We start from the raw sequence: 27,449 nt of genomic DNA, 5'->3' as shown, positions 1-27,449 counted from the left end.
GCAAGACTGTCTAGCTAATGTCACATCAAATTTACAGTACAGAGATATTAACCCTGCAACATGAAATTATTAAGTTCACACCATTAAACACTTTGCATTCCTTTTCAGTAAAGCCTTTCCACCAGCCAGTGACCCATAGCTCAGAGGACTAGGACACGCTCTGTATTAGGAGAGACAAGGCAGACTAATTTAATTATTTCTGCTGTGATACAATTGTTATGATTGTAATGACAATTATGTTCAGAAAAATGCCTGTTTTCTGTGAGTTGGTGCTTTCCATTCCCACATTAGTCTTTGCTGTCTGTTTAAGGTTTCCTGGGACTTGCTGAAATTATTTCAATATTATATATGTGACAAAAGTTCATTTGTAGGTCAGACATTTAGCTTCATCCGTCTACCATTGTAGACTATTTCACAGGCTACATCTCAAGTGGGAGGGGCAGTAAAACCATGGCTGAACACAAAATCTTTAAAGGTGCAAACCCTGACATCAGGAATAATTTGGTCCTAAAAATAAATAACAGGGTTGTTTTTGGGTTTTTTTTGACCATCTACACCACACTAGGAATAGTTTGGTGTTGGAAAACTGGAGTTATGAATGACTCCTCCGCAATTTACATACTTTTTCTCAGTTATGCAGTTGGCTACATTGGACCTGTGTTGAGTAATAAGTAAGGAGAGTATTTGGTATCAAAGTGGCAAATACATAATGCACAGGTCTTGCATCTCCATGAAGGCAATAATCCAAGGAGAGCAGCTGTCTCAGGGGGCAGATTCAGCATTAAGGTGTTTGACACCTAGAATGTGCTAATTGCTGCAAAGATGCTGATGTTGTGTAATTCTCCTACGCTTACAATCACAACCGTATGAAAAGAAAGAATGGGATCCAGAGGGTACGGGGAAGTTTGGTAGATCTGTTTACAAACAAGTTTGATAGCCACATTTGGCTAATTAATGATTACCATTTGATTGGTAGCAGAAATCTGTGCTCCTCTCATGTTATAGTTTGCATTTTTGCTTCAAGTTGAAGCACCAATGTCTCAAAAGGGCAAATGTGGCAACAGGAAAAAGAAATGAGAGCTTGTCATCTTATTGACAATGACCGACAGCGCTCCCCTGATACCATGGCAACATAAGCAGTTCTGCTCAATAGAACCCATGACGAATCAGGACCTTGATGTTCACTGCTTACCAAGTGAGGACAACAGGGGGAGGGAGATCAAGGGCAGAACTCATTCAGATCAGGAATAGGTCACCAGCTTTATAGAGGCAATGAAATATGATCGCCGGAGTGGATTTCCTCCTTACTGGGAATCAATTAAATGCTCAGTATCATGAATTATGAACATCTAAAGAGTACATCAAGAAAAGTTATTATACACATGGCGTGGGTGTTGTATATTATTTCTGTAAATACAGAAAATGACCATTTAGTTTGTATTGCCTCATAATGAATATGTTGAGTTTGTGATGTGTTACCCTCTGTTCAAACTGTTGATACTTCTCTCTCACGTTCTTGGATCCACCAGAGGTATAAATGATCAAAAAATATGATCCAACGACTAAAGTATTGTTTTCATTTAATTAGGCATTCAATGTGATCAGAATATGAGAAATAAAAAAACAATCGAGATTTCAGATTCGCAGTGCTTAGCCTGCTTCAGGGACTTACCAAGAAGAAACACATGGCCTGCTGAAAATAAGCACCAAAAACACTTATTGACTGATTGCATTTGTGTGGATGGAAGATTACCAGAGTGCGTTGGAGAGACCGTCTTGGGAAATTCCCTGTTCTATTCCCGAATTACTTTAATTTCTGTTTAATCCCAGGAGCAGGAGTTTAACAAACCAGTTAATTGCAAAATCAGATTAAATCCCTAAAAGCCTTAAAATTATCTCTGTGTGAAGTGCTTCTCAGATGCTCAAGGCAGACATATTATTGTCCCTAGGCAATTTTTATTGTGGCTTCTCTGGTAGAAGCCAACAAGTCTTTAAATCATGAATTCCCACTGCTTATCCTTGTCCAGGACGATACTGAAATATGTTTTGCAATATAACTTTATTGAATATAATGCCTCATGGACTTGTCTCTGCTGCTGCCAGAAGGAACATTTCTATATTTAAGAGCTCTGTTTTAAAAATTATTCCTATCCATTACACACTTATGTACAGATAAATACATCCAGCCAATTCTCAGACAATGCAATGCCTCTCACTCCAGATTAGCAATAAGATAAATATCCTCCTGCTCTTTCTTCAAATTTCAGACAGACAACAGACCATGCAACAGACAGTCCAGTTTGTAATCCCACTGAGGGTCCTATATATCCCTCTGGGTCCAAATCTTGGATTATGAAGGTGACATCGGTGCATGGAGAGTAGAGCTATACACACCTCATTACAGAGAAAGCAGGATAAGACTGAAAAAACATAGACATGTCTGAGCTGGGCGAGGTCACAGGTGGTGAAGTCTGAACAAGCGAGGGGGGAAAAAAGCTCTTTCTTTAAAGACGTGGGGTTGAATTAGATTAGCCAAGCATGCTAAGGGTTGTTCTAGTACATTGCTGTACATTGTATAGTACATTGCCTTTCAGAAAATTTAGGGTACAATTCCAATATCAAAATGGTATTCCAGTCAGGACTGGTTTTGCTGAGATACACTCTCAGAAAAAAGGGTACGGTAAAAGTCCAGAGCCATCCGTGAAGACACAAATGTACCCCCAGGTTTAAATGCTGAACATAAAGGTAACTATGTGTAGATTTTTGAGACTTTTACAAGGTAAACACGTTCCCATGCACTAAAAACTGTATCTGCATTATTTCCGTTATATTTAAGGTGCGGTATTGGGAGGATAAAAAAAAAGAGAAATGAGGTTCAATATAGATTTTTAATCTTAGATTTTAAGGTTTTACTCTGTACTGCACCATGGTCAGCACAACAAAGAGGTCCTGGGTTTAAACCTACTTTTGTTTTCACAGGTGCAGATGTCATCGAGAAAAAGGTTTTGCGAATTTTAAATAAATTCATAGTTTCCCTGTACCTAATTATAACGTTCTGTTACATTAAGACATAATCTGTTGTGAAACTCTGTTGTACCTCCAAAGGTTTAATGAGGTATTTTATTTTCTGAGAGTGTAGAGTGATAAAGTCATTACAGTGGCATACAACTGGGATTTGGTAGGTCTGGCCTAATGGAGAGTCCAAAGTGGTACCAGGCAGGCGGGCGACTGCAACAAATAGTGCTGGGAGACCACAGAATGAGCATTAACGCTAGAAGTGCCTGCACTGGTTAGAGGGCACTTCTCCCTTCATACCTTTCCTCGAGGGAATCTCTGGTTACAACAAGTGGATTTCACTGACGGTGACGCAACTCCCTGTATTCAGAACATCAGAGTATCTGTTATTGTCCTCTGAGAAGTCTTTTACAATAACGCCACAAAATCTGATCAACGTTAAGATCATAAGAAAATATCTATTTATAATGATTAGGATGATGATAAAACCTTGGGTATCTTTTAAATAAAACCTAATGGGCTTGCACATTGTGAATTTAGTAATAGCACTGGACACACCCTGCAGCTTGAGCTTTTCACGAGTACCGATAATGACACAAACGACTGACAGCGTTTAAGGGAAAGAGTAAAATATTTTCGGAACAACTGAAAAAATTGTTTTCAGTTGTTCAGTTGTTTGCAGAAGAATTACGTGCAAACAAAAATTTTATGGGGATTAGATGAGAATATTTTCAAGTGCTACAGTTTGAAACAAGCACCTGAAGTACAGCTATGCTAGTGCATGAGGGCTAATTAAAGTCAAAGCAATTGCTAAGCTAAAAATGTGATTAAAACGAGGCCCAAGGACTCTTTGCACATCTGTTTCAGCTACTGATGAAGCTAAATATAAGTCACAGATCGAGAACACTGTCAACATGAACAGCACTGAAAAAGTGTTAGTGAGCTGATTACAGCCACAGCTGTAAGGTTAAAGGACAGGGTTTTAAGTTGTTTGATGTAACTGTTTACTGTTTGAAAATAAATTTCTTAAGAAAAATATCATTTTTACTAACACTAACTATGCTGTTCACTTTCACAGATGTTAAACAAATGAGTTTAAGCTAAAGCAGCTAATAATGGGCTTTTTTTATGTTGCAGTAAACTAATTTGGATGTGAATAGCTCTGCTGCATTTGAACAAATAAGTAATCTGCATCATTATTTTCAGAATAACATGCTGAGAGATGTTTAGCTTTGCCGGATGTTATGAAAAACTGTGTTCACAAGTCTAGATCCTGCCACCGAGGAGATCGCGAGCAGTAACAACGCATCAGAATCTGACAGCAGTGAATGCAGTAATTAGACTTGACCCGACAACTCCGAGGTGTGAGTGTGAGGCACAAATCAGTACTTTAGAGGAGCATCTGCTTCATCGTCAAATATAAATGATCCGTTGAATTTATGTAAATCAAGTTGGTCCAACTCAAAGCTAAAAAAGCCCTTTTGGAAAAGGGATTAGAGCTGGATTAGCTATGTCAGCACATACATGCCAACTCCAAGTCCACTGTCTGAGATTAATGCTTGCCCTTCCTATCGGATTAGGATTAGGGTTTGGACAATGTATAATAAATGATTAAGGGCAAGAGAGGAAGGCAACTGTTTTATTAAGATCTAAAACAAAGTTCAGATTGTTGCTCTAGAATTTGTTGTGATTTGGGAGCTTGTTTTTTTTTTTCTTTTACCTTCTCCCAGTTATAAATCATGTCTTAAGATAAAAAAAAAAACAACTACAAACAAAATTATGTGATCATATGCTAAACTTTGTGAAAATAATATTCAGAACAAAAATTAAAACATAAAGGGGCAGAGTAAGTTTTGATAATGACCTTATATCCTGTTTGTAAATGCTGCTTGATGGTGCAAGGATATTTCATCAGATAGTGAAGATGTCAGCAATCCAAATTCAGTACAACGTGAAACTAAAATGATTACTGCAACATTTACAGATTTATGAATACTTTTCAGTTTCCACTCACCCTGTTTGAACCTTTTGTTAGCAAAAAAGAGAGAGAGCGAAATAGAGAGAAAACGTCCTGTTAAAATAGAAGATATGATAGTATTAGACTTTAATACTTGGCTAACTTGGTGCAGTGGTGCTGTAGTTATTACTGTCACTTCTCTTTAAACCACCCGGGACCTTTCTGTGCTCAGCTTGCATGTTTTATCATGATCCCTGTATGGATTGTCTCCAGGTGCTCCAGCTGTCTACAAGAGAAGTGAATATGAGCGTAAATAGTTGTCTGACTTGTGGACCAACCAGGGTGTGCCGTGTTGTTTTACCTCATGTCAACTGGAATACACCCCAGTCTCCTCAAGGACCTCGAAAAGAGTAAACAGGTAGCTTACTCCCGTCTATAGAGGCAGCTGTCTCTGTAGATTGAGGCATCCACCAAGTACCTGAATTATTTTTAGTTCAAAGTCAGCCTGGTTTCTCTGTACATGCCTATTTCTCTCAGTTCCTCCTGTCAGATGTTTTGTTTGTTTCTAAGGCCACTTAAATGCACAATTTAGAATCTCGCAGGTGCAGAACTGAAAGACTCAGCCAACAAGTCAGATGTTGACTGAATTAATCCTCTGCAATGATTTCTGCATGTGTATGTTAAACATGTTAATCGACTCCTGCGTGATTAACATCTTGGCACAATATGAAGACGTCTCATTGACATCCTAATGAGGGTACAGTTCATCCTACCGCCTCCACCCAAATTACAAATGTCTGTTCATATGTCCTCTAAACCAAACCTTATGGTGTTGTGTAACACTTTTATTTCCATTCGCTTTTGTTCAGCTTCTCTGATTCTATTCCCCAGTGGAAGCTGCCAAGTTGATATTTGAAGTCACTTAATTCTCATGGATGCCAGGTGTCTATTTTCCTTCATCCTAACCTTCAAACAACATCAGCCTTCCTTACAACAGCCTGTAGGGATGTATGCTAACAGCAATTCCCCAGCTGGGAGCCTAGCAATTACAGCACCCCTCATCTATTCCTTTAATTGCAAAGGGAGCTGCTTCCTGGGCGATCAGACTCCTAGCCTGCCACCAGGGAGACTGGCTTCATCACTGCTGGCAGCCTCAGGTAAATGAGGGTGTTTTGCTGGAGAGTTAAATAAAGGTTGTTTGTTAATAGAGCGAGGTGATTCATACCTCTCTTGAACCATAACCTTAGCTCAGCGATTAGTTGTTCTGCTTGATGGATGGGTCACATTGTTTGAGACTAGTTCAAGGACAACACACAATGCCTCAACAGGATATCTAAGCACGATAAAACATATTAACAGAAGGCTCTAAATATTTTCTGGAATAAAAAGAAATGTGAAAAACAGACTGAATGCTATGCAATCGACAGCAGTATCATCTTTATGAACACTACAGCGTGCATGAGGGGGATCGCTCATATATATAAATGGACTCCTGAAGGCTCACCCAGGAACAAAAAAACCAATCCGGTGCATTTCATAATAAGTCACTTCTGGCCTGATGAGAAACCTGACACTTAATGTGTTTGTGGGGGTCATGGCAACGAAATCCTCTTAGTGGTGGCAGTGGGAAGCCAAGACAGCTAACGTGCTAATTAGCCTGTTAGCGCAACAATGTGTAAAATGGTGATTAGACACAAGAGCACACTTTTGCCTGCAGAACTCTGAAGCATTGATAACCCACGCTGCTACCCAACAAATAAAACACATTTATAGCACTATCCTATTTTTTTCTAACCATACTGAAAATCCAAGGATGCCAGAGACTGCATTGTTTGACTTTGATAAAACACACTTTCTTTATTTCTTCATTAAAGATGACAAGACTGCACCTTTTAATCAACATCTCATTTAAACCCAACTAATTTCAATGTTTTTAAAGCAAAGCATACAGTGAAATAGTGCCTCTACAACAACAACGTTGTAGCAAATCATTTTAGAATGACCCTGGATGATGTCGGAACTGCTGAATTGTAGAGGCTGAATAAAACTCAACCACAAATGAAACTTAGATGAGGAATTCTAAAAGGCTATATTGGTTTAGTTTCTTCTGAAAGTAAAGAAAATAAGTCCTCCTTTTCACTCCAGCAGCTGATGTACTGTGGGAAAAGGCATAATTAACACATCCACTATCAGATGCAGTAAGAAGCTGCACAGAGTGATCAATGAGAGCAATTTCAGTACAGATCAATAAATGTGAATGGCTCATATGACTTTTCATATAAATCATTTTCTATAGGCGTTATGAAATCTGGGAGGCAGCTCTTTGGAAAATGGATAAAAACATACAAAACAGATTTGACACGACTCTATTGGAACCCGATCAACATTCTTCTGTAGAGACAAAATAAATAGTGGTTAAGTCAGAATATTGCAGTGGAAATTTATATTCTCATATTAACTTGAATTTGGCTCAAAGGTTGACCATAAACTTGCTACCATTAATGGATCAATGTTTTATTGAGACGCTTGAAAGATCAAGACAATGCCATCACTCAGGTCTAATTGACATGATGAGGAGCTATTACTTTATTGATCTACCTGGCAAGTTGCGCTGGATCAGCTGAGGCCTGTATCGACCTGACTAAGTGGGTCCACAGACCTCTGAGGGTCAGGCAAATGTTAAGGGGATATTACCAGTTTTGTTGTCAAGCTGGGTCTGAATTGGGTAAAAAGAAAGAAAAAGAAAGAAAAAGAAAACACAGTGACCCTGATTGTAATACCTGTAAAAACTGTGTGCTTTTAGGTCAAAAAAAGAGAGATTTTGTAGCTCGCGACAAATAAAAACATGAATAAACCTAGTTAGGCAGCTTAGTGAGTTAATATCATAACAATAAATTATCATAAAATAGACTTCTGATCTTTTTACACACCACCAAATACTGTACATAGACTGTAAAACAATAACTCCAGAGTGATATAATTATAACAAAAAGAAATTCCAGATAACCAGCGTGAGCCTGTCATCATTTTTTTTTCTTAGTCCCAACCAAAGTCATGACCGGTCATCTGGTAAAACTTGAAATTAAAGGGTTTATAAAAGTCTCTTAGCCTCTGAACCACCTCTGGGTCAATATTAGGATGGGTCCTGCCTTTGGTTTTACCCAAGCAATGTGGCCTACTGTTCCCTTCAGGTCTCTTAAGGCAGGGGAAGCCTTTTGCTGGGTTAAAGTGGAAATGCTTCTCTGTGACCACCCTCCTCAGCCCAAGAAAGTCCTGGACACGAGCCATCTCACCTGCAGGGTCGGTAATGAGACGCTCTCCGCTAACGAACAGCAGCTGCTCCATGGGAAAGTACTGGAGCCAGCGCTCAAGGTGCTTGGCGTACATGCCAATTTGTACAGCGCTCCATGTGGTGTCAATCAGACCTGCCGAGGTGTTCTTCAGGGTCAGGCTCTCAAAAGAAGGGATGTCTGGCTTCTTGGAGCGGGTCTGAGTGTAGTCTGAGATGGCTCGCGTGACAGGATCCCGGACAACTACAATTAGCTTTGTGTCTTTAGACATGGCGTAGATTCGAGCAGGGACCTCCTTAGTAACGTAGTAGCTGGGGGTCTTTTCCATGGTCAGCTGGCCTTCTGATGACTTAGGCATTAATTCCCTGTAAAGAACAAACACAAAGAATTACATTTGCACTGCAGATGACATATTTTGCAAAAACTTACTCTACCATTTCCGCTGTATACTCTGTTTTCCGTTGTAGAGTTAACAGCTTACAAAAGTGCCAATCAAGGACGATGAGATTAGCGATGACATAATATCACTTCATGGCAGCTTTATAAACACTGTCAAAGAGCAGCTAGTCAGTCATCACCAAGAAGACAGTAGTAGAAATCTTGAGCTGCATTAACAAAGCCATGTGACAGTGCATGACGTGACAAGGGCTGGCAGGTAAAGCAGAAGTCCTATCAATCTTCAGTAACTGTGTGGGGGAAAAAAATACACAGTTCCACATTCCGAGTACAAACTGTAAAGGAAGACATCCACCCTCGTGTCCCTGCATTAAACATCTAATGACCTAAATCATCTCACAATCATCACACTGAAATATTCCTCAGACTCATTACGTTATACTTAAAAATGCTGGTTTAGCTATGAATAGGCAGCATTATGCACTTTAATGTCATGCACCTTTCTCCTAATATCAGTATTTTTGTGAGAAATGTGACAATTTGATGAAGCTTTGCATTCCTTTGGAAATATGCTTGGAACCTGTCTGTTCCCATTACTGCATATTATTCTTAACCCTGGATGGCTCGGGTTGATCATAATATAGCCTGTTAACTGCAGCCCTCACTGGATAATGGCTCAAGTGAGCCAAGGGGGATTAGGACTAAGCCAAACACGCAGCAGCATTAGAGGCTGGTTGGCTGCCTGTTGGCGAACTGGGTGGTTGGCTTGTCTCTAGAGAGAGGGGGAGAGAGATATGTGGCTATTATGATGAGAATCACTGGTGAGCATTTTAAATCCATGAAAAAACAAACAGTTACACAAAGTTTGGATACAACACCACATATTCCTATACAGCTGAGTGCAAGTAGGGAATGCAATTTTCATGCTGGGATTGAGTCAGGGAGTTGCTGATTCGACTCTTTTCCTCATCTGGTCCTCATCCATCATCAAAATCATGTAAATAAAAACAGAATGCAATGATTTAGAAATTATAGCATTCCAGTTTTACTTTACACAGCATCTCATTTTTTTTTTCTCTTTTTTTAGAAATTGCATTGCATGTTGAACTAACGTTTTGGTGCCCCGCAGCTCTTAATCAGAGTCTGAGATCTCACGCTGATGTGACAAATGACTTGAATCAAGAGCAGTGTGCACATATCTCTTCTTCTGACAAAGAAATGTTAAGCCATGGTATATTGCCTTGCGTTAACAAGCATCCCTTTCAATCAAACCTCATGTGGGTTTGCATTAGTCACAATGTAAATCTTCAGTTGCTACACTGCATGGTAATATTCTTAGGTTTTGATAGTGAACGGCTGATCTAAATCAAACAACAGGAAAGCAGGGAGTCATGTCATGTCATTAAAACAATTACCACAATTTCCAACCATCTGTTGGTTTAACAACAGCTTTCTTCGTGCAATTCTGCATCAGCAAACTAACAGAATATGGCAAGATTTTGCTCTTCACAGCACTGCGAGAAGAGAAGACTTTAGCTACAAACATCACCCAAACACTATTAGTGCAATTTATACAGAAGAGGGGTTCTCTTCCTTATACAGTTTCTTCGCCTAATGTCACCTGCTCTTTCTTTTGTCTATAGAAGCTGTAGGGTCTTACATATTTATAGTGTTTTTCCTCTCCCTGAGAACCTTAGCTACAGTTGAAGGTGATGGAAAACAACAGAGGAGAGAGATACAAAAAAACTATACTGGAGCCCACTGCAATTATCTTCTCCATCTCTTGAATAAACACAAGTGCAGTGCCGTAGGCCCTTTGTCGAGGCCCGAATAGGCACAAAACCTCACTACCTATCAAACTTTCCACTTAGTCAATGAGAAAAACAACCTGCGTGATGAGGGCATGCATTATTCATCTTAGCACCGATAGAGAACAGGAGAACATCTCCAACTGAACGAGGTCTGAGAGCGAGTTGCCTTAGGGGGGGGCAGATGTAGCAAGCTTTCGTAATTTGTTCTGCTTAATAAACAATGTTGCCTGGAACCAATAGGTTTCAGTGCATCTATCAGTCAGCTATGCAAATGCATTGTCGTTTAGCATTGAGGCACACTGAGCCATAAGGTGCTGACTTTGACCCCTTCATGAATTTTTCATGGTTTTAATTGGCTATACAAAGCTAATAGCCAAATATATAACCATGGTGGCACGGTGTTTAGTTAGAATCCTGGGTTTGATTCCACCAACTGGCTGAGTTTGCACCTGTGGCTGTGTGGGTTTTCTCCAGGTATTCTAGCTTCCTCCCACAGTCCAAAGACAGGAAGTTAGTGGGATTAACTGGTTATTCTAAATTGAATGTGTCTCTACTCTGAGTTGGCTTTTCCAAAGTGTGCCTTGCTTCCTGGCCTATGCAGCAGGCATAGTTTCCAGCTTACCTATGACCCTGGTTGTATGTGTGAAACAAAATGGATTGTGTTTTCTGAGTCATGAAGCAAAAAATTAAAAACGCTTATAATTGTCATGTTACAAACTAAATTGCATTTCAGACAAACCTCACTCAGAGCAATAGCAATGGGGAGATAAGGAGAGAGGAAGAGAGTAAATACAAGGATTAGATGGAATCAGGTGCATTGTCGGAGGATGGAGACTGCATGCCCCCACCCCTCTGTTCTGACGCCAAAGTTGTCGGCAGGCATTTTTAGATGCAGCGCCTGCATTTTCTTGCCTCAATAGCACAACCTACAGACAGACATTAATCTGGGATTGGTGGGTTGTGTAATGGGCCTCTGTTTTGTCTGCCGGGCAGTCAGGTGTGTCCATTTAACTGGCTGCCGGGGAGACAGGGTTTGTTTCTGGTGCCTTGTTTACATTCATTGCTATCAGGAAGCAGGTTCAAAGGTAGGAATTTACAACATTACTGCATGTAGCTTGGTGCTCAGCTGCTGGGTGATGTCCTCAGTAATGAGTTCAGTAAGGAGCAAGTAGGGTGCAAAAAAACTCCAGGAGGAGGCTTTTTTTTTTGTATTCTGCAGTATTCTGCTTGACTGACTCTAATTGGCATCTATATTTCAGCTTTCTTAGATCCTAGTGACAAGGGACAGTGCTTGAAAAAAAAAACCCCTCAACGTTATCTAATGGCATGATGAGTTCTAATCTTACCCTGCAGCTCCAAGAGCAGTTGAGCTTCTGTGGGAAACATCCCTCTCCTCAAAGACAGGATGAGAGGTGTGGTATGCAGCCACTCGGAATAATCAGACCAGTGTACTAACACGCAAGGATTTCTCTAGCCATTGTGCGCCTTCTTTTTAAGTATCAAAAACATCGTCATTACACTTTAAATTTCCTTCTTATGGAGCCACAAATAACAGCTTTTGCATGTCCTTCATTATTACTGTCAGTATATGCAGAACTCAAGGCCACCTGGCTGCCTGGTGGAACCAGGCCTGTTTTAAAGAGAGGAGGAGGAGAAACAGGAGGAACAGCCATTCTGGTTTCTCTCACACAACTGCCAGCCTTCCTTTAACATCTAAGAATTCAGGCAATCCATTCTTTACAGAGCTTTTAATCTAAGTCTTGGTGCTCAAAAATGCAATCCAATAACATTCAGCTAATCGCTTAGCGTGTACTGTTTTTTTGTAATTATGACAACAGCTATAAAAACCTTTGTTGCTATCAGTGCATAGTAAGCCTGTATGGGTTACTCGCTACTGTCTTTACACACAGTAGATGAAAAGAGACAACAGTGTGAGCCATCAAATTTAAGGGGGTTTCACAGGAATGTGTTTGTGTCTGAATCTATGGATCAAAGTTCAAGGGGTGAACAGTCCTGCAACAGCAGCCAAGCTGAAGTGAACTAGTAGTCACTCAAATGCAAACAGCACTGACAAACACTTGCATAGTTGTGGATGTAAAAACTGTGACACAGATGTAACAGGGCCAGGAAACTAACGAACTAATATGATCAAGCTTTAGTGTGCTGACTGTGAATAAGCACAAAGTTGTCGAGAGCTTAATAGCATTAATATATCGGAGCCTCATCAGCTTAGCTTTGTATTGTTTTGAGCAGTAATGGAATAGAAATAGTGTACATTAAAAAGCTTAAATTGTGTTTTAGAGTTATTATAAAATAGAAAAGAAATCCAACATCTATGTTTCTGGCATATGTGATGTTTGGAACAATTAGACTATTCCTCACAGATGCATGGTGGTTTGAGAGGATCAGAAAACGAAAACAAGACTTCAAAGAAGAAAAACAAAGATGGCTGAGGCAGACTGGTTGTTTCTAAAGTTGCCCTGACTTTCTGTCAGGGAGTCTCTGCAGCAGAGTGAAAGACAGCTTCAGGAAACAACACATTTTCCCTGAAGAAACTACAAAAGAGAGAGATGAGGAAGTCAACAACTCATGGGGATATAATGGAGTGAACTTGTTTTGTTTCAGTGTTTCCAAAGTGCTGTAATAAGTGCTGTGGTTTGACAAATTGCCTCAAGCAAAAGCCCAGGGGGTTGTTGCAGCAAATTAAGCCTCCAATCTCTGGAATAGGGAGAGGATGCGCACATTACTAGTATTGACGATTTATAGGATTTATTCTAGGAATTGCTAGCAAACTAAAAGGTCTTTGTAGGAAATGAAGTTCTTAAAGTGCAAGGTTTCATGGTTTGCTGGGAAAAAAACCCCCAAAACTTCTTTTCTTGTGAGTGTGCTGACACATTAGTTTAAGCCGGGTGATACCTTCATCGAGAGCTGTCTCACTTACACCAGTTCTCATGTGTCCTTGCAGCTAAAAGTGTTGAGTGCGCAAAAAGATACCAGTGGATTTAAATAAACCCGCTCCTGGGAAATGCAACTTTTCGCACAGAAAATCTGAAAGTCAACTTTCGGGCTAAAAAAGCTTAAGCGTAGTGTTTGAGTCTTTTCTTGGGCGGGTTCCAGTGAATGCTCTTCCTGATGAACTCCTGCTGGGCTTCGTCAAAGGGCACTTTCACCCTTTTGAGCACATTTGCATACAAAGTGAAGGCAGAGAAAACATGTTTCACACTAATTGTCTGCTCTTTTATTGTCAGGGTTAATGCAATCCTCAGGGGTTCTCCAACATCCCTTTTCATGGAGCTCCATCACGCAAAAGTAAGAAAGGACTCACTTTAAATTTACTGCCCTCTATCTGCCGCTGGGCTGCAGTAAGCTCCCCCGGGGCTCCAAGGAGGATTAGGCCCTGTTCTCCGACACCCTCCATGAGTTAGTAAGAAAGCTCTTCATTGTTCTATATTTGGAACCTCAAGAGGAAAAACATGATTACAGCAATTAAGTCACATCTACTGCACAGAGCCCAAAAGACCTTGATCAGAGCGTTGAACAGAAGATAACCTGTCCAAAAAGATATAGAGGAGGAAGTTAGAATCGTGCTAAAAAAGCCATTCCCACGGCTTTTGGAAGTTGCCTCCTGCGCTTTGTTCGAGTAAGCATGTGGTATTGTATGTCTGCTTCGCTTTTTTTGCCTTAGAGTGAAAACATGCTATATTGTGGTTGGCCTCCTGCTGGGCGAGGGCCCCTCCTCTATGTGGGGCTCCAGAGGGATGGACACAACAGACCTCCAACAGAATGGAACACACCAATCACAGCAGATAAATGGTGCGGGCACAACTCAATGCCACCCCAGGAGCTGATAAGCCCACCCAGCAGAATGCACCTCTCCCCAAGCCACTGCTCACCATTAGTCGGGGGGCAATGAAGTGAAAGATATGGGCCAACAAGTCAGTGGATGCCTCTTTCTGGCTTGGTTAGTGTGGACACAGGATTGTCTGATGACTTTTTTTTTCAGCAAAAGTTCAAATGTATTACAGAGTATACTTTTAAAGATCATCCAGCAACAATGCACTCTTCCTTAAAGGCAGCCGGAGGTTTTCTGAGCACCACTAAATGATCATTAAGGGCTGACTAGATGTCACAGGGCTGTGCTGCAAGGGGATCAATTTGTGGCACAGCGATCTCACTGTGACAACTCAAGCTGAGTTGTTTTAATTAGCTGGATCACCTCTCTGAAAAAAGAAGAAGTCTTCATTACGCATTAAACATTCTCAAGATCAAACTGCTTCTCACAGCCACTAACTGTGTGTTTAGTGTGCATGTGTCACTGTGAACAAGAAGTAAGTATGCCTCACTTATCTGTAAAAGGTTTTTTTCTTGGACTTTTACTTAATGAACATTAAATTCTATCCATCTTTAATGATGGTATTTCCTTTTCTTTAAGTCATCATCCATTCCAGACATGTGTTACTTGTAGATTAAAACAGCATGAAGACTAATAAGCGTTCAAGCGCAGGACGGTTTCATGTTATTTTTGAGTCTACAGTGATGGACAAAAGAATTTCTCCGTAGACTGATCATCCAAAAATGCCCTAAACCTGTCCGGAAATTCTCAAAGGAGCTTAGGCAAGAAGTCCTTTGAACAATGCTTCGCTTCCCCTATTGTAGCTCTATGAAGCCAGCTTTGAAACAGTGTCTACATCCTTTGACACTGCCTGTTAATCCCTGGGCTCAGTCAAATGGACACCTGAAGCAGCAGTATCTCCTATTATCTCTTGTTAACAATGTGGCTGCTCTGATGTAAAGCACTCAGTTCCAATCTACAGTATTTTCTTTTTCCACTAAGAGTAGTGCATTGTTATTGTGCAGCTGAGGTGATAGTAAAGAGCTTGCATACAAGGACAACAGTTGCCATGACAGAGAATACAGTAAAAATGTTGCCTTATTCAGTGTTTAAGCAACCAAAGATCTGTGATGAGAGCCTCTGATCGACTGAGCTTCTGAAACAAATTACTCCAAATGAATCAACAGAAAGTTGAATCTCACTTCAGGAAGTTAGATGACAGTTTTATGTAACTTGCTGACTCCTAGCTATAAACCAAAGGCTATTACTCTGAACCGCATCCAGAATTCAGGTCAAGTCTAAATGGAAGCTCTGCATTATCATTTTCTCCCTGGTGCCTGCTCTCCTTTTTGGAAAGCCAGCGAAAGTCAAGATCCAAGGATAGATGTAGAAAAATTCCGGGAACTGTCAGTCAGGGTCAAGCAAACACGCACAAAATAACTGTCCTTTGTGTAAATCGACACAACTTGGAAAAGCGGCCAAACAAAACTGCGCAAATGATAACAATTTCCCTTTATTAAAATGTGAATTCGTACTGTGTCACTTATTCAAATGCTTAAAGTGCATTAAAGGTTTGACTTCACTGGCAGTTGTTAAAACTGTAAAAGTTTGTCATTTATATGCTAAAAGCCTGAACCTGCTCTTCATGCTGGTAGATATAGAGATTATACAGTGCTGCAGATAACTCTATGACAGGAGGAAACAAATAACATCTCACCAGCAGTATTTATTTTGTGGATAAACCCCATGGTTGAGCTTCAGTTAGAGGCAATGAACCTGCATGGTGTTTGCTCCTTTCCACAATGGATATTTTTCATTATATATTCCTCCTTCATGATTGGTAATCAGCATGACAAACTGTGAATCTGTTTAACTAGAGCCCATAATACATGACACACTCTACACTACATAATCTCAGTATGAGTGTTTGTATTTATTTATTTATTTATTTAATTCATTATTGTTAATATTCATAAAATAGAAATCGAGCAGCATCTCAGTGTTACTTGGTTTTCGCTGTGACAAATACACCGCGTAAAATTATTTTTCTTTTTTTTAATGTAATCTTTTGGTTTCTTCTTCTTATCAACTTTCACACATAGCTCGATCATCAGAACTGATGTTATGAGGCTACCTGTCAAAATGATTTACAGGCGTAACTTTTGGTTAAGTGAGGCTAGACTTTCAGGACATGAAAGGCTTTAGTAGAAATGTAAATATAACTGTGTCTTTAATAAGCCAGGGGAGAAGGTGGTTGTTAGGTTTTATGAAGATTGAAAATATGACGATCAATCACAGCAATGTAAACCTCAATTATTGCGATACACTTGCAGACAACTGGAGATTTATGTCCACATAAGTAGCCCACGTTTCAATGAGCAAACAGCTTTTTGGAAAATGAGGCATGGCGTGTTTTTGTAGCGCTCGTGTGCGTGACTCGTGGGTTTTTAATACTGCACAGTGAGGATGAGTGAGCTAGTCTACCTGTACCACTCCAGTCCTTTATCGTAGTTGCGGTCGAAGAAGTGCGGCTCCGCTCCCACCGCTCGGATGTCCGGATGCAGGCGCAGAAACTCCAGCAGCGCCCGGGTGCCTCCTTTCTTCACTCCGATGATGATTGCCTGGGGCAACTTTTTACTTTCCGACTCATTGAGGGAACCTGACATGGCATTATCATCCAACGCTTTCGCCTCGCCTCTAATTTCATCCCACTCGTCTCCTCTGCTGTCCAACTCGTTCTCGTTATTTAGTAAGTCCCTGGACGCTCCTAAAGAGGACCCCTGGTTGTCAACTTCTGCGTGGTTTTCGCGTCTGCTCACCGATCCGTACGTCAGGTTTGGAACAGTGGAGCAGTAGCCAACACAGCAATATATCATATACACCCAAAGGGACAGCATTATGCAAAATACAAAGAGTTTGTTTTTCACGTGGGATGATGGCACAACATGTAGACTGTGTATAATCGGACTATATTCCATAGGACCGCCGTGACAAAGTTGTATTCCAGTTACTTTGCATTTTGACAAAGCTGCCTCACTCCTCTGCCATGGTTCTGCTCCTGGACAACCGCTGCGCAATTTCCCAAAACATAAATTAGCGTTTAGCCAACATGGGAAGTAAAACTGAACTGCATATGCTCATCTAGTTCCACTTTAATACCTGTAAAAAATACTTTAATTTAAAATAAAAACAAAAAAACTGAGCGGCAAAAAGCAATTCAAACAGATCACCAGTTGAGCGATATGCGCGTCAGGAACCAGCTTGCCTCCCATCACTGCCTCTGAGCGTCTGAGCGATCACTCTGAAGCACCAAGTTATTTTCAGGCGAGAGCGTCAAGCAGAGAAATTATCACTTCCGATAAGCTTTTCAAAGTAAGCGTTGTCAAGTGGTAAAAGAAATCTATACATACGGTCTACACTCGCATGTTCACATTTTATCCATGATTTGTCTTTATTTAATACATTTTTCCTTATATAGATTTTATGCATACGCTACTTTAATACAACTGCAATCTATAGACAGTGGATCAGATCATAACTTTAAATCTATGGTAGGATATTATCCATAGGCAAATAATAATAATAATAATAATGATAATAAGTAGAAGAAGAAGAAGAAAAACCTATGTACTCACATTACAGCACACACTGATCATAATTTAGGCTGAAATTTACATTCATATGATAATATGTGCCACCCTTTGGTACTTGCTGTGATTTGTTCATCTTTATTACTAGAACAACATCGATTCAGGTTGTGCTTAAAAAATATTACACACAATAATATTATTTAAAAAAAAACACACATTTCAAATTTTGGAAGATTTTTGACATTTTCTTTTTCTTTTGCTGTTTTTTCCCCTCCGTGCACATTAGAAGTCGGCCAGAAACCTCTTTTCTCTACCATATCACTTGACTTTTATTTTGAAAGTTCAGGGATTTTTCTTTCAGCCTTGGTCTACTTTGATACAGGTGAAGCGCTGAATGTAGACTAAGCAAAAAAAAAAAAAAAAAAAAAAAAAACTCACCAAAACACACACGAACTTCAGCCTGGAGCGGAACTTTAATAAAATCAAAATATGCCTTTTTAAAAATAAATAAATATATAAATAAAAATAATTAGTTATGAAAGAATGAAGTTGAAGTATTTATGATTATAATAACAGAGGAGGTCTCTCTTTGGTCTAAGGCACAATTTAATCTACAGGTGGCTTACTTTAGCACAGGGAACCACCAAGGAAAGCAGTAGGTAATTTTTATTTTTATTTTAACTAAATAGAAATAGATCAAAAATGTGTTTATTTATTTATTTAAAAACAAGGGAATACTAATTACGCTATTATCTCATTTGCACATTTGACCCGTGTGATTTTTAAATACCTACTGATCAAATGGAAGCACATTACTACATACGTGTTTCTGTCAAGGGAGATCAAGCCATCACAGCTTTTATAACTTTAGAACTTACTGACACAAGCATACATCCAACTAACACCGTAAAAAACGTGTATCAAAGATCAGCTGTTTGTTGACAGCCTCCCACATTTCTGTGCTATAACCGGTTCACGTGAGTCACCTTTAATTGCCTCATAATGATTCCGAACGGCCCTGCTAACGCCACAAAAATGTGAACGTGTAGTTCCACACAAACAAACGGTATCACGAACCATAAAAGTTAATCATTTACCCCTTAAGGCTGTGGGGGTGAGGCCACGGCAATCACGACAACGATGAAGATGCGTGATTGTGAATTTGGAAGCACAAAAGTTTGTTTCAGTGTGTTTGTGTTAGCACCTCCTTCTGGTGCAGGGTCAAAGGCCTCCAGTCCCACTGCACCCCTGAGCTAGCAGAGGATTAGCAAGATTACCCCAGAGCTGCCATGTCAGTCAGAGTTTTGCCAGAGACCACCCTGCCCCCTTCATCTAAGCCCCTTATCTCATCTCTCAGACACTGCTATATATGATATGCGTGTGGTGTGCGGCTAAGTGTGTGTGTGTTTTCTAATCCTAATAGTTGCACTTCCACAGGACACAGGCACAAGATAACCTGTTTGGGAAACTGTGTGCACCAAGGGGTTTGGTTGGAGCTATGCACTTGTGGTTTGCCCTTTCCACTTTGTGTACAGATCATGTTTATCTTTGCTCTGTGTACTTGTACCTCTGAGTGGAAGTTGAACTGTTGAGTTCAAGTATCGAAGCATCAGCAGTAAAGTTAAAGTCCAAAAAGCTTGTTCATTTGACGTGCAAATGAGTAATGCCGTTTTCATGTGGATGTGTCACTGAGACATTTTCCACATTCAGAGCTCACAAAATGGGAAAACTATCTAAGTAAGTATCACAATGAACAAACTACTACACTGCTGTTTTGAAAGAGATACAATGTGTTTATCTAACTTGGCTGAAGCCAAGGTTCTACTGACAAATTCAGTCTGTTTTTGCCAAGTGTAAACACACTGGAACACTCATATGGATGAGCGTCAGATAAACAGAATAAAAAGGGGATAAATTAGTTTTCTTATGTAATGTTCCCCTGTCACAAATTGGCTCAAGGAGAGTGAGAAGCAGGAGTTCACAGATGAAATGTACTTATAAAAAAGTGGAATTTATTAAAACTTTACCAAAACTTCAAAACATCAAATGTCAGTGGATGTGTGCCATATGTGCTGTTGGGTTGTTGGAGGTACAAACACACAAGAAGGCCGATGCCAGGTGGATAGCAGAGAGAGGCCAGGGGCACGTTCAAACCTGAACACGATGCACAGTGTTTTGTTTTGTTCCATTTTTTGGGGATGAATGAAATGCTTCCTTGAAAGGATGTGTGGAGTCACCGGTGGGCTTGGAAGCATGTGCGCTCTCATTTGGTGGGTGTGCAAGAAAAGTTGTCCTATCACACAGCAATGCCTACATAAATCACACCACTCTGGTTAAATAAAATAATAATAATGTTTTGAATGCAAACCAGGTGAATCAAAGGGTTGACTTTAATAGGCTGGGAGACCCAGGTGTGCTACTTTAGCTCATGAACCTTTTATATTAGCCTCCAATCTATAAGCTAGGATCATAGGGGCACTGCAGTCCATACCAGATCGAGTATTGTTATTTATGCAGGTGACAAAAGTTTGAAATAGTCTAAAAATTAACAGAAATTTCAGAAGTCATAGAATTTCGCCTTGTGTAATGCAGCCGCTTAAAGTTCACACACAGTAGAAGAATCAGACTTGAGCCACATTTCAAGCCACTGGAAAAAATACTTAGCAACTAATAATGAAAACGCCCACAGATTTAGTATATATCCTGTTTAGTATTTTATTTGATATTAATGTGATGTTAAGAGAGGATCTCTTATGTCCTCTTTTACAAACTCTAGCCACTTTGTTTTATGATGTTTATGTATAAATGAATGTAGGCTGTACATGTATTTATAAGTGTGAAGGACCCGTGGGAGAAAAGCCAAGACTGAAGCTTGTGCCAAAGAGCCAAAGAAAAAAGGAAAGAAAGATCAGCATCAATATATAATGTATCAAGGCACTAGCTGCTCAAGAACACTCATATGTTTTAATATGATCAATACTACAGCATCTGTATAGATGTGTAGTCAGCTCGCTGGTAATTTGACTGTAAGAGCTATAAAGATAAACTATTATCACATTGATCATTTATTTGCTTGTGATTGAGAAACACTGTAGAGCAGTTTTCAAAGAGGGCATAAGCCCTATTGTTAGCCTTTTTCTAAGGCCTCCTTTTTGTCTCCGTGCTGGGGGATTGACAAACTTCAAAGTGGTGCACAGTTTTGGGAGGATGAAACCTAGAGTTAGAACAAAAGACACCTGAGGGAGGATACACACAGATGCACACAAATACACACACGCACACGAGCACAGAAGGTGCCCAAGCACGTTTTTTTGTTGTTGTTTTTTTTCAGATTTCTATAAAAGTGTGTGTTAATTTGTTCCATCTGTCATCCTTTACAATAAACAATATCCAGCAGACACACACACACGCACTCTGCACTCTGTGTCACTTCACAAGGGCCGATGAAAAGCAAAGTGGACACACTAAAGGGAGCGCTTGACTTGTTCTACACATCCTGGACTGTGTTAACAGACTTCTATTGTGCAGCCTAAACAGATGACATAAACAGCACCCAGCTCATACATGAAAACCAGACAGTCAAATAAAGACCTGTGTCTCAGCACACACTCCTACTCCAATCATGGGATTCAGTGTGTGTGTTAACCACTAAAATGTGTACTCTTGTTATAAACAAATACAACCTTATCTTCCTTTTGTGTATTTGGGTTGCCAGTCTGCAATTATAATGCAATTAAAAAATGCAGAAAGTTCAAATATAGAATCGTTTAACATCGTGACTGTTCGCATTAGTGAAGAGTGCTGTTACTTTACTGCCAGGTAAAAAAAGAACCCTAAAGCTGAGTCTTATTAAACATCTGCCTGCACAATAGAACTTCAATGGCACTGCTTTATCCTGTGCTCGCTTATCACCTTGTCCTGTCAACGTCTTTTCAGAAACCTCTTTTCACCATCCTCGCAATTGTGTGAAGAAAGAGGGAAGCAGGTGGAGATGTAAACCATCTGTGCTCTTGCGTGCGTGTTCACTTGTGCATCCTGTGTGCCGTCTATGGTCATATCTAATGTGTACATATAGACAAATACAAACATAAACATAAACACATGGCATAGCACAAGAGTCTCTACTGCAGCAACCTGCAGATGTCAGAGATCTGAGCCAATTAGAGGGTAAAGTCGACTGATGGATGATCTCATCCGGCACTCTGTCCTAGAAAAGGCAAATAACAGCGGGGATGACCGAGATCCTACACACGCAAAGCCTTCAATCTAATGACAGGGTTATTAGGTAAGCTGAGAGGCCGATCAAGACACTTCTCTGACTCCATTAGTCTTCCTTCAAGGTCTTTGACTCTAGCTAAGGCCATTTAAAATGTCTATAAATTCTCTGGAGCCGTGCTAAAGACCATCTTATCTTCTCTTAAGGAAAAGCCACCGTAGCCTGAGCGGATTTCCTCACTTGATCCTGTAGAAAAAGTCTTATCCCATACTGATGTCCTCCTGGACATGGAAACAAAACCTTGTGACAGGTTGGAAAGCTCAGGCAGGCTTAGATGTTCTGGCCTTGCCAAGTCCTGCACAAGCTAAAATTCCCATTATAATTTTAGCTTTTTTAATATTGGTCAGTGTGGCTATAATAACAGCAAAAAGATGCAGACGCATTTATGCTTTTTGCAATTTTTGGAGAGTATATATAGAGTTAGCGGTGTATCTGGATGCAGTCGCTGTCTAATTTCTCCTCTTAGACAAATAAAAAACTAAAACATACATGGTGCATTTGTTCTGACCTCGTTTTCACCCTATAAGGATGCTTCTTGTATTTTGCTGCACATAGACCACAGCCTTTTGTTTCACTGGTTTCTCCCAGTGGCACAAATGGTAGAGTATTCAGTATAAGAAACAAGTCATCAGCAATGAACTCACAAAGAAAAGGGTACTGAGAATATTTGAGTTCCTCTGGCAGCTGTTTCGCATGTATCAAAAAAGGCTGTGAATTCCTGGCATCATCTGTGTTGTTTGATTTTTTTTTTCTTTAATTTTTATTTTTCGGCAATATCCAGACGGTTACAAGTTCATTATCAAGTTTGCAGTATCTGTTATGATACAGTTTTAGCACCTCACTTTCAGATTTATTTTAAATAATATCAGATACATTTGCTTTCGCCTACCAGCTCGACATATCTTTGCTTCATGTTCATAAAAGTTAGAAATCTAAGCTGAGCTCAGGTTTTAACAGCCACTGAGAAAATGACTGTCATAGCCTGGAAAAGCCCACACAAACTATCCATCAGATAGTGTGTTCCAAAGTCTCTTAATGGTATATAAAGTGTGTTATTGACAGGCCTTTTAAGTGGAACTAAAGAGGTAAATTTCAAAATAGGGCTCACAGCACCTGAGTAAGTGAAAGGCTTGCTGTAGGTTATGATCTCTTACTGTCAGTTTTCTACTTGAGCCACATTAGCTGTGATCACCCATGATTCATCCATCAGACTGAATTCTACCAGTCTTGGTTGGCATTTTCTTTTTAGTTCTTTTTTTAAAAACCTTTATTTTCTTGTTTTAATTTTTGTTTTTATTACCACATTTTAAACAAAACCCCAGACAGTTCCAGACAGTAAGGTTCTCATTTGATTATTTTAAACAAGGTGTAGGGACAGCACAGCGGTGCAGTGTTTGTCACGTTTACCTTTATGTACGTAAGCATAATATGCTCAATCATTTAATGTCCAAAGTGACTGGAACTGAGGTTAACATTTGCAGCTTCATAGTGTCAAGGCTTAGGACAGCAGCGAAAACAACTTTTCAGCTGTTATGTTATAGTCTGCTCAGTTGCTGTGTCTTTGTCTGTATTATTTTTCCATCTTCGTGAGCAAAACAGGTTTGATTAAAAACAAAAACACAAATTTTTTGACAGTAATTGATGTTCCAGTGAGGACTGAATCAGGTGACCCTGAGCCATCTCTTAGGTATGCTGGGGGACTTCCCATGAAGCACTTCTTCCCCACTCCCATCTTTTAACTCCCCATGTGTTTATGCAACACTCCAGTATGTCATTACGTTTTTGTCATTTTTGCCTCTCTTTCACAGTTTGCGATTTATCCTCTTTTCCTATGTTCTCTCTTTTGTTTGTGTGTGTTGTCCCTGACCTCGCAACCGTAACAGCAGATGGCTGCCCCTCCCTCTTCCTGTTTAAAGGGAGTTCTTCATTTGCACTGTTGCCAAGTGATTGCTAAAGGAGAAAAGTCTGAACTTGGGGGATTTTTTTTAATCTACTATTGTAGGCTTTTACCATATGACCCCCATATAAATACAGGTGAATTGAATTGAAATGTTATATATCAAATGTTTAGATATTTAGAAAAATATATCCATCTCTTCATTTCTTAGTTAATGTCATGGTACAATATTTTGGGTAAGAAGTGTGAGCTTTAATGTCTAACATTAGAAGAAGATTTCTAAACTAGACTTCTAAACAAAAGCTCTTATTTGCAGGAGACTGATACGGTGTATGATAAACTGAATGTTTACCAGTTAACAAGCTGGCTTATCGGCTGACTACCTTTGATATCTGACTTTAAATAAAATGTAATTTATCTTGTTTAGGAATGCTTTCATTCAGAAATCTTATCATATTTTCACCTGCTGCTTCAGAGTGACTGTACTTGCATAACTTTAAAGAAAACAAAAAGTGACACATGGCAAGGAGAGACTGTGGAATGTACATGGCTCTGAAGTAAATCCCTGAGACATTCATGCTGAGTATATTTGACCCTGATGACTGCTTTATCATAATGTACACAGATAAAAAAAAAACTTCAAAAGATAACACGACCTTGCTATTTGACCACTTCCATAAACAGATCCTACCAGCCAGAGAGCACAACTGACTGGTAGCGTTCAAAAGGTTGCAGTGAACGCTCATTGGCAATCGTGGCAACTAGATACCCTCAAGTCTAAGGTTTGCAGTGTCCCTTAGGGAGTATATCCTGGATGGAAATGTAGCCCATTATCTGAGCAGAGAACAGGTGCTTTCAACAAAGAAGCCTGCATCATTACAGTCCTGTGGGAAATTAGGGAAAATATCAAGGTCTAGGAATTTACGATGTGGCCTTTTGAAAGCAAAGCAGATCAGATGCCAGGGTTGTGAGTCAAAGTGGTGAAGCCAGTTATAAATAAAGGAGGAAAAACAAGGGAGGCTTTCTGTAAATTAAACTGGAAGTTCAGAGAGTTTTCTTAACCTGCACATCTCAGGTTTATGCATGCAGACATTATGAGTTATACTCAAAAACTTATGTTGATTCTGCCATTTATGCTCTGTGATGAATTGTGTTTATTACTGTACTGAATAAACTTTATATGATAATGGAAAATGTGCAATTTTATTCTTTTTTAACTCAACATCCAAATTTTATTGATAAATAATATGTTATACTTGAGTTTTCATTAATCTCTCTAAATCATATGCACTTTTTAAAATTTTACTTCAAAGCACAGATTCCATAAAACTGAACATACTGTCACACAGCTTCATAAGTCGTTTATTTTATTTCTGTGACTTCATTTTTTTATCTTTATTCTCAGCCAGTGTTTATTTTCCAATAAGGAAACATGGCATGTCAGCAGCGCTCTGAGGTCACAAGAAATTCAGGCTGGGGCCAAGACAAATTTCTCACTGAAGCTCCGTCTGGGTGGAGGTTCTCTAAAGACGCATTATGCTCAGCACCACATGTCCTTCTCTGTGCTTTTGTTTCAACATTCCAGTCATGCTTCATCTTTAGATCTTCTTTTATCTCCCTCATCATTTTCCGATTAGGACTTCATATGGATCTCACTTCACATTTGTGGAGCATCTCTAAGAACTACTGTACCCAAAGCTTCCTTTTGCGGCCTTATGCCACCCATGGTGCTGACTAAGTTCTGGTTTCCAACTGCAAGCTCATCAGAGCCTTCATCGAGGGCCTTGGCTCCTGTCAGACTGGACAGGTTCGCTTTGATCTGGGCTAAGATGACAAAGCTGTGTGGCTCCAGGGCTAAGCATTTGCAGTACTAAGCTATACATTTTGGGGGTATTCAAAAACATCTTCCCCTCATAAAATTGATCGGATTTCAAATAATAGCTGTGCAAGAAAATTATACAAGTATGTCGGATTTAACCACTGAAGCAATGTGCATAAGTAAAATAATATCCCACAATCAATGAAAATCAATCACTGTCAAAAATGTTGCTTAAAATATTTTTTTTTTAAAATACCCTCTTGGATCCGTCTAGTTTCATAAAGTAAAGTTTAGCGTGCATGCAATCACTCCATTGAAAACGTAACTCAGACATTCCCAGGGAAAGAATTAAATGCTACTTTTCTCTGAAATGCTGTGATTAGAGATGTACAAAGTAAATTTCGAATCTTCCAGTTGAACTTTTTATCCAGTCACGGATGTCTCTGTGGAGAGCCAGCTGAAATGAAGTAAAGCTTGTCTGTGGGCAAGCAGTCAACCCCTTGAGGAAGAGACAAGACAAACATGATAAGAGGCTGTCGGTAAAATTACAGACTTGAGGCAGCCCTTAATGGAGTTCAGCTCAGGGTTGAGAGAAATAAGGTCGGTCTGTCACCTAAGCTCTTCACCAAGGATGATGCTTTCTACATTCCTGAAATCTCAGCAGGACAAAGAGGTTGGTTTTTACATTAGGTTCAGTCTTTTGAAAACAAACCCGGGGAAAAAAGACAAACACGCAACCTTGATTCTGTTCAGCCATATGTCTGCAAAAACATTAATTTTAATAATATACTGATCCCGTCTTAACAAAGCATGAAGGAGTAGTGTGAGGCCAATACAAATACGGCATTAACAATCATGAACTCTCTCAGCGAGGCTAACCGCGCTCATTAGCATTGAATAAACACACCAGTGCCCTACAAATCTGTGCAGTGTATGTATATTTCATTGGGATTTGACAGCCCGTTGAAAATTCAACCTCTTCCAGATTTACTGTACATACTACAGTACGAAGTGTGGACAAACACCAAAAACATCTTTATTATAATATCTTTGTTAGATCGAGGTTTTTGAGCTGTTTTGTCAAACATATACTCCAAACGTCCAACACTTCAGCTCAGCTTCAGGCTCTGCAAAAGAACACGAAATTTGTTTGCTCGCTGTACATTTTACTTTTCCCATGCTTTATGAGCAATCAGCTGTAATATCCCGACTGTAAATCTCTCTATCACTAGTGGCTGCCAGCACAGGGAGGAGTTGGCTTGTCCCTCAGGTTGCTCGCCTTGCATCATAAATCCTGAACCATCTGAGCTCAATCTGTCTTTCAGATCCATAAAATGCCAAGGCTGCCTCAAGGCCTTGGTTTCCGTGTGTTGGTCTCATATCAAAAGTCTTCTGCGTCTGTGTGGGTGCGCGTATGTGAGTGATCTGCTGGGATAAATCTTTGTGTAAACGATGAACCAGCTCCACCTGCAACAATATCCAAGTGTGGCGTTACAGCTGCAGTCTCTCTCATAATAATGAGTAGGAAAATGCTCAAATTCTCTAAAACAGATCACTCTGTTAATG

General features: G+C 39.8%; 1 protein-coding gene across 1 annotated transcript; it reads right to left on the bottom strand.

The window, feature by feature from the left end:
• Window positions 1-537: 537 nt before the first annotated feature.
• Window positions 538-17,603, bottom strand: hs3st3b1a (heparan sulfate (glucosamine) 3-O-sulfotransferase 3B1a). The gene is made up of 2 exons (XM_040048405.1): window positions 16,786-17,603; window positions 538-8,627 (listed from the first exon to the last, which is right to left on the bottom strand). Exons 1-2 carry the CDS (start codon window positions 17,277-17,279, stop codon window positions 8,009-8,011), a joined length of 1,113 nt encoding a protein of 370 aa, XP_039904339.1. The 5' UTR covers window positions 17,280-17,603; the 3' UTR covers window positions 538-8,008.
• Window positions 17,604-27,449: the final 9,846 nt, after the last annotated feature.

The sequence above is a fragment of the Simochromis diagramma genome, unplaced genomic scaffold (assembly GCF_900408965.1).
Source record: "Simochromis diagramma unplaced genomic scaffold, fSimDia1.1 OVJJ01000321.1, whole genome shotgun sequence".
NCBI lineage: Eukaryota > Metazoa > Chordata > Actinopteri > Cichliformes > Cichlidae > Simochromis > Simochromis diagramma.
This window is presented reverse-complemented; position numbering and strand designations above follow the sequence as displayed.